This window comes from Perissodus microlepis, chromosome 23, assembly GCF_051167445.1.
Source record: "Perissodus microlepis isolate ML-2025 ecotype Zambia chromosome 23, ASM5116744v1, whole genome shotgun sequence".
In the NCBI taxonomy this organism is placed as follows: Eukaryota; Metazoa; Chordata; class Actinopteri; order Cichliformes; family Cichlidae; genus Perissodus; species Perissodus microlepis.
In genome coordinates this window covers 39,097,725-39,109,348 of record NC_140482.1, presented here as the reverse complement: position 1 = coordinate 39,109,348, position 11,624 = coordinate 39,097,725, and the positions used below count along the sequence as shown (strand labels likewise).

The 11,624-nt window shown below is 41.6% G+C and overlaps 1 protein-coding gene across 1 annotated transcript; it reads right to left on the bottom strand.

The window, feature by feature from the left end:
* Positions 1-218: 218 nt before the first annotated feature.
* On the bottom strand, positions 219-10,620 carry hdgfl2 (HDGF like 2). The gene is made up of 16 exons (XM_084922094.1): positions 10,371-10,620; positions 9,682-9,758; positions 9,038-9,179; positions 8,483-8,692; positions 7,919-8,041; positions 6,944-7,012; positions 6,660-6,840; positions 6,420-6,504; positions 5,997-6,294; positions 5,785-5,918; positions 5,615-5,682; positions 5,413-5,483; positions 5,216-5,317; positions 2,209-2,368; positions 1,973-2,090; positions 219-1,338 (listed from the first exon to the last, which is right to left on the bottom strand). The coding sequence occupies exons 1-16, from the start codon at positions 10,440-10,442 to the stop codon at positions 1,239-1,241; spliced, it is 2,010 nt and encodes a 669-aa protein (XP_084778220.1). The 5' UTR covers positions 10,443-10,620; the 3' UTR covers positions 219-1,238.
* Between the last annotated feature and the right edge of the window lie 1,004 nt (positions 10,621-11,624).

The window sequence follows — 11,624 nt, the reverse complement described above, 5'->3', positions numbered from 1 at the left end:
GGCTCGTCCTCCCCACCCACCCCGTCCTCCCCACTTAGCGTCTGTTATGAGCCAGAAGGTTTATTCTCTTAATCCTAAAAAAGTTAAACAACTCCACTGATATTTCAACCACTTACCAGAACACAATCAGTGTAGCATGTGAGAATAATGACTGCATGGAAGAGCCCCGACTGTCAATGTGGCAGGTCAAAACACCAAAAAATGTAGTAGAACCAAAACCATGCTGATATTTTTATTCAAGTCTAGTGATAGAAATACTTTACCAATTTACATAGCACTAAAAACACCGGCTGTATGCACATGACAGAAAAAAAACATGTCAAAAAAAAAAAGGCTGCAGCTACATGAGATCTCATTAGCTTTTAAGGGCAGTTTTTGTTTTTAATGTGTGCGTTATTCCATTTATTAAGCAGACACTAGGGGAGAGGAGAGTACAAGGTGTTTAACTCCACATAGATTATTATTTTTAGACAAAACCGTATCTATCTGAAAACGAGGCTATAAAAACAGTAGGTGGACCTCAACCAGAAAACAGTTTTAAGTGACTCTTTACATTTCAGACTGGATTCACTGGATCAAGACCAGAGAATTAAAAAAAAAAATACTTAACATAAAAGACAAGTAGCATTTTACCCCTCCCACTATGGCAAACACAGATAGGAGGCCTTTGTGATGTTTTATAGGCTTTATAAAAAAAAGAAAAAGAAAGAAGCCAACAGATGTAAGAGCTACACACACACACAAAAACACAACTCATTTCTTCCCATTTTCTTCATCAGATTCAGTTTCATCTCATATTACCCTGCTCTATATAGAAGAGCTAAAAATGTAATCATTTGACATACACACAGTATGAAAGACCAAAGTTCAGATTTTAGAAAGAAGAAAGCAGCCAGGAGCTGGCGGGAGTTTGGAGTGAGGATCCAGGACGGGCAGAGTGTCGTAGAAAAGAAAAAGTACATCTCGGAAACCAAAGAGTGTTGCGTGGTGCCGTTATCTAGCTCACTAATAAGCATGTCGTTTCTGATGTGATGAACAAATGGACTAAAAATGGGCCTTTTCTGGTTTGGTATGGTTAGAGTACAAAAATGTCTAAAACATGAACAATTAAGTAACATAAGGTAGGAAATGCTGGGTGTGTGTTGCAATGTTGTTGGGCCAGCAGCACTGCGTCATGTTAAACAGAGGCCACCATCTTTTAGCACTTGGTCCACTGCAGTGGTCGGCGAGGGATGCTTTCAGCTCTCGACGGCAGGTTGTTCCGTCTCCGCAGAGATCGAGTTGTCCTCTTCTTCGTACGTGTGCGTTTGCTGTTCGGCCGAGCTGTCCGGGCTTCGCCTGAAGAGGATCGCAGAGTCGTAACAATACACGTAAAACAAGATTACGCCCAATAATGTTTATTTAGTAAATGTCATGCATCCAACAATCCAGGTGCCTCTTTAGGAGTTTCCCTACACCTGACAGCACCATAAGACGTCTTACCGAAGGTGTCTTTAAATACTTTGTGTAGCGTGCTTTTCAAAACCCTTTCATACAATTTTATTTACTTTATATAGCAGGCACATAGTGAACGAGTGAGTAGGTTTCATGTGTGTCTAACCAAATGTATCGAGTTTTATTGTTAGACGTTGCCTGACACATGTTTACCTTCCCTTATTTGTCTTTCTAGGCTCTGATTATTCTGACAGGATGTGTTCTTATTTATTTATAAACTGTTTGTCCTGTATGAGATATGGTTCTGATTGGATATTATTCCCATTGGTTGTGGTCCTGTGACCAATCACAGGCAATTTAAGATGGTACGCCCCTCCCTATGTTTAATTGTCTAACGAAGAGCAAGTATGCTTGAAAACATCATACATGACATCATCTGATTATGGCAAACGAGACACATTTTTCCTAATGTGACCCAAATGTGACTTTTATCCCAAGCTCGCATCCTGTCACAGGTGGGTTTACGTGTGACGCTCACCTGTTTGGACTTGAAGCCGTATCAACGTTGTTCTCGTCTTGTACGGGTGACTTTGGCTTTTCCTCTCCCTCTGTGTCATTTTTTTTCTGCTCCGATTCCCCATTCACAGGTGTGGAATCTGCTCACGGCAAAATCAGATTTAAATAAGCGAGCAGATAAATCCAAAGAAAGTGCACTAGAAAATGTAGAAAACAGTAGAATCCAGATTTTAGTAAATGCCAAACGAGTGCTTTTACCTGTGTTTTCTGTCTCTTTCTCCTCATCATTCTCTGGCTCCTTGTTCTCAGTTTTAGGTTTAGCTGCCACCTCCGCCTTGCCCACAAAACGCAGTTTTAACTTGTTGTAGACGTCGCTAGCTTTTTCCATGACTGCAGTGCTGGCTTTATACCGCCGGATCTAAAATGAACACAAACATGTCAAATAAGTCCGGTAACATTTTTTATATGAATTTGTTCAAATAAAAAAACAGGTAGATTGCTAAACATACGCTTGCTGAACATTTTATTAGGTACATTGTTCAACTGCTCATTAAAGCAAATATCTAATTAGCCAATCGCATGGTAGCAACTCGGTGCATTGAGGCATGCAGACACGGTCAAGATGACCTGCTGAAGTTCAAACTGAGCATCAGAAGAAGGGAGACTTAAGTGACTTTAGTTTTTTTTAATTGTTACTGTATGGAGGGCATCTACTAGCAGCAAGATTTAGGAAAATCAGTACAAGTATTCCAACAAAAATAGTGAACTTTTTGAAAGCAGCTGACTCTCAGTCTCGTAGATGTCCAAAGTCTCAATAAACATGACCATTAAACCCTGATGAGGCTTTAATGGTCTAACAAAAACTAAACGTAAGGATATTTTCTCTGTTTTCATTTTATTTTTGTTTTCCAAATTCTCAATAATTTCAGTTTTAATCTTTCCAAAAATCCAGTTTTTATTTTTAACTACAATGTTTTTCCCCCATATACAGTTTCTCCATATTTAGTACAGTTTTAGTTAACTATAGTAACTTTGGGTACTGAATGAATTTGCCTAAGTATTTCAGAAACAGCGGATCCTACACATCTATCTCTATGGTTTACAGAGAAAACACACAATGTGGCTGCTGAACATGTCTGTCGCTTGATGACCGGGCTGTACCCATCTTCTGAGTTCACAGTCATCAAAAGTCACCACATTTCAATTAGGGGTGGGTTTTTATAATCGATTTATCGATTAAAATCGATTCTGGCTTGGATAACGTAAAATCGATTCATTAAAATCCTGAATCGATTTTTTAATATAAATTTATTTTGCCCGAAATGCCAGAATCTCTGGTGAAATCTCACAAAATTTCAACCACCACCAAACAGCTAAGACAGTAAATGAGAGCAGGAACACGGATTCTGCACAAAGACTTAAACACACAGCGCAACCCGCGGATCAGAACCAGTGAGATGTCGCCTTTCTCACGGTCGGGGCTGAAAGCCGACAGCTCGCTGATTCTGATCTGTCGGCGGGTCCGCGCTTTGTGTTCACGCCCTTTATGCGCTGATTCTAAAGCTGTTAGTTTGATGTCTCTCCAAACAATATTGACCGAACCAGCAGCAAAAGAAGATCCAAACTACACTTCACATAAACATCGTCATGAATTCACTCTGACTTTTACTGTTTTGCTTCGACCACGATGCACAGCTCTCTCTCTCTCTCTCTCTGTACTTCAAGAACAGTTTCCCGTCTAAAAATCTGTTTTCTTCATTATTTGCTTGCTTGTTACGCACAAGTCTACCGTTGTTTACAGCGCTGTCGGCCGACGTTTTTTTTTCTTTCGTTTTATATACTTCCGAAAAGAAAACCCAATTTCTGCCGTTCAATACTGAACAAATTTAAACTTTTTAAAATTATGCAAAATGCAAAACACTTAGCCGTGTCTCTAATAAAACCGCTGTAACTTCAGAGGTAATGTTCATGTGTTGATTAATGGTTTTCTTTCGTTTTTGATGTACTGCAGAATATTTTTATAAAATCCCAGGCCAGGAAAACCTTCATGTTTTTCTGTGTTTTATCTTTAGCTACTTTGACACAAAGGCATCTGCTGTGATGCTTACACCTTTGATAAAGTCTTGCGTGTGTCAGCTTCCTTTTTATAGATACAAAAATATGTAAATGTACTGATCTGAATTATAATATTTCTGACTGTCAAAATTTCCCAGATTCAAATCGAATTGAATCGAATTAAATCGATTCTAGAAATCAGTGACGATACCCAGCCCTTATTTCAATCCATTTGAGCACATCTCCTGAGGATTTGCATTACAGATGTTCAGCAACTGTGTGATGCCATCGTGTGCTGCACCTTCAAGTTCAAGTTCAAATTTTATTCGCCACATGCAGGTTGCCCTGCAGTGAAATGAACCCGCCCCCCGACCTTGTCGTATCCATAGCAACAACTTCACCAATTTCCACTTGAGCTGTGACTTAACCAATTAACCAATTAACCAATACCAACCTGTTATACGTCAGCTGGTTTACCTGTGAAGGTGTGATTGGTTCATTTGAAAACATTTTTCCCCTTTTTTCTGTTTCCTGTCCTTTATTTAAACACAAATTGGTTTCTTTGTTATTATGACCCTGATGAAAGCCACAAGCCGAAACACGCTGGTCAGTTAATAAAGTTGTTCCTCTTTACCTTAAAGTGTTGCTGGAGTTCCTGCCTTGTTGTATCTATGCCATGTAGAAGTAAGGCGGTTTAGAAAGCAGAAGAGTCTCCAGCACTGTCACAGCAAGTTGGAACTAACAAAGTGGCCAATGAGTCTCCCAAAAAAGACTCGTGCCTTTCCTTTTATTATTTCCCTGTCATGTACATACTTTTACAGAGATGATACACATGAACAATTGATCAAACTTCAAACAATTGATGTCAGCGTGTGTGTAAGTAATCCCAACGAGCCAAAGCTTCACACTGCTCAAAGTTAGCCAATCAAATATTTAAAAACTGGCTTAAAGGCAGAGGAACCAAAATGCCCTGTTTTGGACAGGCTGCATCAAAGCCCAGTGTCAAATAAATAAGTATTATTTTGAACGGTGACTTAGCAAAGTTACTCTACAAGTGTTTAAGAATAAAAACACAAGGGCAAAACAGTTACTGCTCAACCAACCTTGTGTTTACTTGAGTAAATTTTAGCACAGGTTTTCCAGCTTAAACACCAAAAGGAGCTGTGGACCTAGAAGTAAAGAACAGTGGAGCAATACAAAACAAATTCACCTTTTTTAGTGTGGCAATAACTTCAGCGTTCTTATGTAGGATCTGGCTGGTGACAGGAACAGCCTCGAGCTCTTCCAGTGCTTGTAGACATCGCTCTATGTCCTGAAAACCACACAAACCGAATTTTCATGCCAGAATAAAAAGAAACCCAAAACATTTATGTGACCATATTAATCATCGTCTTAAGTGTTACGCACTGGGTTGTCCACTTTAAGTGCAAACTTTATATCTGTATGAAGCTTCTGTAGCCTTTCTCCAGGTGACGGCTCTGCAAATAAACACACAAAGTACTAAATTATCGCTTCATCCGTTCTTGACAATGAAAACAAAACTGAACTTGTCTCTCGCTCTTATATAAATGACACTGCATGTTTTCAGCCAACAGCGAGAGTCACTGACCCTTTTTCTTTTCCACCTTCTTCTCCGGCAGCTTCTCTGGTTTGCGTTTCAGCTTTTCAGGCTTAGACCTAAGACAGAGAGGAATCTCTGTGATCCGTGTACATTAATGTTTGATCAGCTTCTCCTGATGAGGTGTGCATGCAGTCGTCTGTTCCCCATTGGGCACTCACCTCGCTCTGGACCTCTCCTCTGACCGTCTGGCTTTCTTCTCTTTCAGCTCTCTCTCTTTTCGTTCTTTCCTCTCCTTTTCTTTCTTTATTTTTGCTTTCTTCTGGTTGTCTAGCTTTTTGGGTGGCTTCTTTACCTTTTGATGGGAAAGTATCACGTATAATCCCATTTCTTTAACAAAAGCAAAAACATTACTTTATGTTAACAGACGTACCTCAGCTGGTGGCGGAGAATCAGAGTCTGAGGGCGCAGGGATAGGTGGTGGGGGGGGTTTCTTGGACTTCTTCAACGGGTGATCGTCTATACCTTCATCTGAGCTACTGCTGCTGTCACTGTCACTCTCTTTTTTACCCTTATCTTTGTCTTTTTTCTTCTTCTCCTCCTCCTCTTTCTCTCGCTCACGTAGCCGGCGGAGCTCTTCGGCTTCCTCCTTTTTTCGCCGCTCCTCCAGCTCTCTTCTGCGTTCTTCATCTCGTTTCTTCCATTCACTGATGCGGTCGGGTTCACTATCACTGCGAGAGGTGGGAGGGCAAGGTAACCTTAATTATGCCAAGCTAATGTATGGAGTAGAATTTCTCTTACTGTATTAACCTGTGGTGCATAAATCGTTAAGAAGAAATCCTGGGAGCAGCCTGACCTTTCGCTGTCGGAGGACGATGAAGGCGCTCGTTTTGCCGGCGCAGGTTTGGATTTCCGTGCTCGAGGCTTTGGCGCCGGCTTCTCTGTGAATCAGAAAGACACAAGCACAGACTTTGAAAAACTCTGCACTAACTCACGAGCAAAGAATGGCTTCTAAACATCCTTCTAAACATCTATCTGCATCGCTACGATTGTAGATGAAACTGTAGTAAATAAAAGAGCAAAACTAAACTCGCACCTTTCTTGCGAGCCTGTGGGCCCTTCCGCGGGGGAGGATCTGATTCCGATTCAGACTTTGAGCCAGACTGGGATTCTGAGCCAGACAGAGCCGGTCGAGGCTTCTCGTCCTCCGAGTCGCTGTCTGCTACTTTCTTCTCCGATGCCGATCCCGAGTCTGAATCGGAGTCGGACGAAGCCTTCTGCAAGGTCACAGAGAAAAAGTAACGAAAGCTGGAAACGCAAAGAGAAGACACCAAGTTTTGTGACAGGTAATTCTTTCTGTGACGGGGCCTTCTGGTTCACCTTTTTCTTCCCTCTGCCTCCTGCTTTCTTCACACCTCGTCCACCAGATTTCTTCTCTGGAGTAAAATCCTGTTGAAGAAAAACAAACATCAAATGATTCGCAGCTGAGACGTTATAAGAGAGAGACACGAAAGAAATACACAACAGCGGTTTGTCTCCTCCCTGCCCTGAAAAAGCCAATCAAAAGCCATATTGGAAAATGGGAAGAAAATTGGGAAATTAATTGGAATAAAGCTGTAATTTACTGCACCTTGCACCTAAAAAAAAAAGCTTTAAAACCTTACTTTGAGGCAAAACCCACCAAACTCCGACTGGTCGTTCTGTATGTGCAGTTTTTATGCCACCATGACCAAAGAAATTAATTTCATCCATCCATCCATTCGCTTCCGCTTATCCTTTCAAGGGTCGCGGGGGGCGCTGGAGCCTATCCCAGCTGTCATAGGGCGAGAGGCGGGGTACACCCTGGACAGGTCGCCAGTCCGTCGCAGGACCAACACACAGGGACAGACAACCATCCGCACTCACATTCACTCACACATTCACACCTAGTGGCAATTTGGATTATCCAATTAAGCTATCCCCACAAGCTGCATGTCTTTGGACGGTGGGAGGAAGCCGGAGTACCCGGAGGGAACCCACCCACGGGGAGAACATGCAAACTCCACACAGAAAGACCCCGGCCTGATGGTGGAATTGAACTCAGGACCTTCTTGCTGTGCGGCAACAGTGCTAACCACCGTGCCGCCCGTGAATGCACCGTGAATTAATTTCATTTCATTTGTAAATAGCGACTACAGAGGTGCTACCAAGTTGGCACTGAGTGGTGAGACTTGTGTCAGGAAGGGCATCCAACATAAATAAATCTACCAAATCAAACACGCAGCTATTGCAACCCATTTGTGAATGAGAGGCAACCAAAAGTGGCTTTGAGCGTCAGACTCCTCCACAATCACGCGCGTACGCACATGTTATTACCTGATCACTGTTTTTTCCAGAGTCAGACTCCGAAGGTGTGGGTTCTGATTCAGAAGGAGATCCACTCTCTTCTTCATCTCGGTCGCTCGATGAGCCTCGTGCCTTTTTTGGAGGAGGAGGCCGCTGAAACAAAAAAAAAAAAAAGTACTTGTGAGAAAACAGAAAATTTGAACAGGTCACTTGAGATATAAAAATAATCTCACTGCTCAAATATTCAAGTCATGCAGACAAATCCCTTTATTTCTGGCTCATTAAGCTTTCGTCACTGCTGCGACAACATCGGCTATAACAAAAAAAAGCCACCAGAAAATGTGTGCTCTTCTTCCACCTCTTCAAATTCTCGGTAACTATTCATGAATGACAAATTGTTACAGTAACTTGGCTGCTGCTGATGGTAGTTGGTCATGTATGGTGCCAGAAAAACCTCCTTTGTGGCCCAAACTGTGACCAAGGAAACCATTAATTTTAATCAAGCTCAACATCAAAAACAACAGGAGTGAATCTTAAATCAAATCACTGGACAATGACACACATCCACTAACAATATAATCCTCGTATAATTACCTTAGGAGCCTGTGGCTTTCGCTTCATTCCTCCTCCTCCTCCGCCCCCTCCTCCTCCTCCGCCCCCCCTTCCTCTGTCTTCACTCCCAGAATCTGAATCAACCTCACTTCCTGTGTGTGCTTTCCGAGGAACCGGGGCGTCCTCCTCATCGTCATCCTCGTCGCTTCCTCCTCCTGCATTTTCAGCCTCGCTGTCAGATGAGCTAGCTGGCTGCAGACAAAACACAATAAAATACAATAATAAAAAATATCTGAACAGGGCGACAAAAAGGGGAGAAGCAGCAAAGATCCTGGTGAAGAACAGTAGCTGCTTTGGTAAAGGTCACACAGGCCACAGTCTCTCCAAGTCTGAACAAGGAATTTTTCATGAAAAGGAAAAGTAGATTCATTTGAATCAAACCAGTCGCTACCAAGTACATCCTGCAGATTCTAAATCTATGATCACAAAAATCACCCAAATGAGGGTTATGAAAAAACAAATACGCTTCCAGTATCTTTTACATTTCATGCTGAATTATGCGTGCTTCAGGATTTGGGGAAGATGACGGAGACTTACTACAGGTGGGGCGCTGTAGGAGGCATGTGGATTGTTCTGGATCTCCCATAAGCCTTCATTGAATCCCTTCCTTTTGTTGGGTTTCCCATATCGTTCTCTGTACTTTTCATAGGCAAAAAGGTCCTTTGGTGCGAGGAATGCTCTTTGAAAACAGAGAAAATAAAGAAAACGTGAAGCAAACTGACGGGAAACAATCTGATGTCCCAGGCTTTCAGTAATGAACAGGATGTTTATACTTGTGTTTAGGAAGGCTGGTGTTCCACTCCAGACTTTGAAGCAGATCACTGTGCCACCTAGTGACAGATTAAAATACTGCAGGTGCCATCTTGTCAAACAGATGGTGTGTCTCACCAGTTCAAATATGTCAACACATCTTGTGGAAACATACTGCGCACTAAGACTGACTCAAATTAACAGTAGTTTCACATCAAAGTAGTTATATGCGCCAACGTCACTCTACCAAAGGGGATTTATAAAAAACAGGTGAGCCAGAGCCTAAATTCAAAACTGGAACTACCAAATTTAACCAGAAAAAGTAAACATGGCTAATGAATGTCAGCCAATATGCAGGTTTACAACACCTGCATCCACCCAAGATTAAACAGTTCTGCAAATACACTTAACTCTAGTCTCTGTGTACTTACGTTTCATGTGTCCCAAAGAAGAAAATGGGGATTTTATTAGGAGGTGGTTTCACTGCTCCATCAGCCACATCTTCAATCTGTTTAAAAAAAATAATCATAATTTTTAAAAGCATGATTTTCAGTGAAGAGAGCAAACAGATGACATGTCCCACATTCACTGCAGACACAGGACTGAACACACAACTGTGGCTCGGAAAGTTGTTTCTGCTCATCAGAATCCCCGTAAATGTGCCACTTCAACGGTCAGCCCCTTGGCCATTTGTGCAATTAGCAGTTAAAACAACAACAAACGCAACCTGATAGTCGTTTTATCCATTTTAATGAGCAGGGAAATATGCTCTACAATATCAGCAAGTTTTTAAAAAGGGGAGGGGGGAAAAATCCACAATTTTTTTAAACGTCATCTCCATAAAAACAACGTTAGCTGGGGTGGTGAACGTCTCCGTGTAGGTTAGGCCACGAGCATCTCATGCAAATTTTGCCGCTCATACGCTGACAGTGGGCCTGTGCACACCTGCAGCCTGTCAGCCCTGCAGAGGTAAGCCTACGCTTTCTGTTTGTCTGTATCCATAAACGTAGTGGAGAACATCTACAGAGAACCTTCTACAGCGTCCCGTGCAGAGCAGCCCACCCCCTCCTCCGCCTCTCAGACTGCTGCTGCTGTTAACGTTGCTTGCTTGCTTGCTTACCCTGGCTGGCCAATGGGGGTATCCCTTCATCTTAGCAAAGACGAGGTCTCCGGGCTGGAAGTTGTGTGGCATTGTTCTTCTCTTCTCACAGCCTGGGTTTAAAAAGGTTTAAGATACGCAGTCTTTCTGTGTCTCTCTTGGTTTGATGTTTTCAGGTCGACACGAAACCTGGAAACGGTGGTGTTAGCTACCAAGCTAACAGTATACTAACGTTACCGCGAGAAGCTGCGTGAAGCCAGACGCTACGTACTAACCGTTTCCGCTCCAGGGTGCCAAGTTAGACTTCAAAAGAAAAGACTTTAAAAAAACGACTCAATTAAACAGTAAATTATCTTTTCCTTCATATAAACATTTTTTGGTCGCGATTAAACAAATTCTAGTTTTCCACCAAAGAAAAATCACGAAAATATCTTTTTAAGAGTGTAGCTTAAATTTACACAAACTAAATACATATATGCAAAATTATACAGTTCAGTTCCACATGTTTACATACTCAGACATACTATAGACATATAGTTATGACTATGTTATTTGCATATTTCATGGTCTGTAAACGTGCAATATCCTTGAATACATACATGCATTTACATACATATGTGGGGAAGTATGTATCGCTCCATTTTCTTCTGCTTATCCAATCTCCCAGCTGTCATAGGAAGTAAGGCATGGTACATCCTGGACAGATAGACACAGAAAACTATTTACGCACACATTCAGTGTTCAGTTTAGATGCACCTCTTTGGACTGTCGAGCAAAGCCAGTGTACCAGGATAGAACATGCAAACTCAACACAGGAAAGCCCCAGATGTGTGAAATGATTTGAACTTGGGAACTTTCTGCTGTGAGATTATAGTACTAAACACTGCATCACTATTTAAACCTGTGAATATGTGTATGCGTATACATGTCAGTATATTTGGCTGTTACTGAAATTTTGTGCACCATGTAAGGGCGGTGTAGCTGCATTTTCGTTATGCTTGTATAATGACAATAAAGAGTCTTTATAATTTGTGCTTTTCAAATAGTAAAACACAGAAACGTGAAGTAAGACAGACATTCTTAAAAGTAAAAATATAAGCACATCAATCCCAACAAGCTTCACACATACCCAATATCACTTATTTCACAACAAAATGTATTTAAAAGTCGTCTTCAGGTTTGATTAAACGCTCAATTTTAAATGACTGAATTATTTAAATTCTTGACTTTTATTCTTTTAAGTCAAACAGACTTCCCTGTCGCACCGGAAATAGA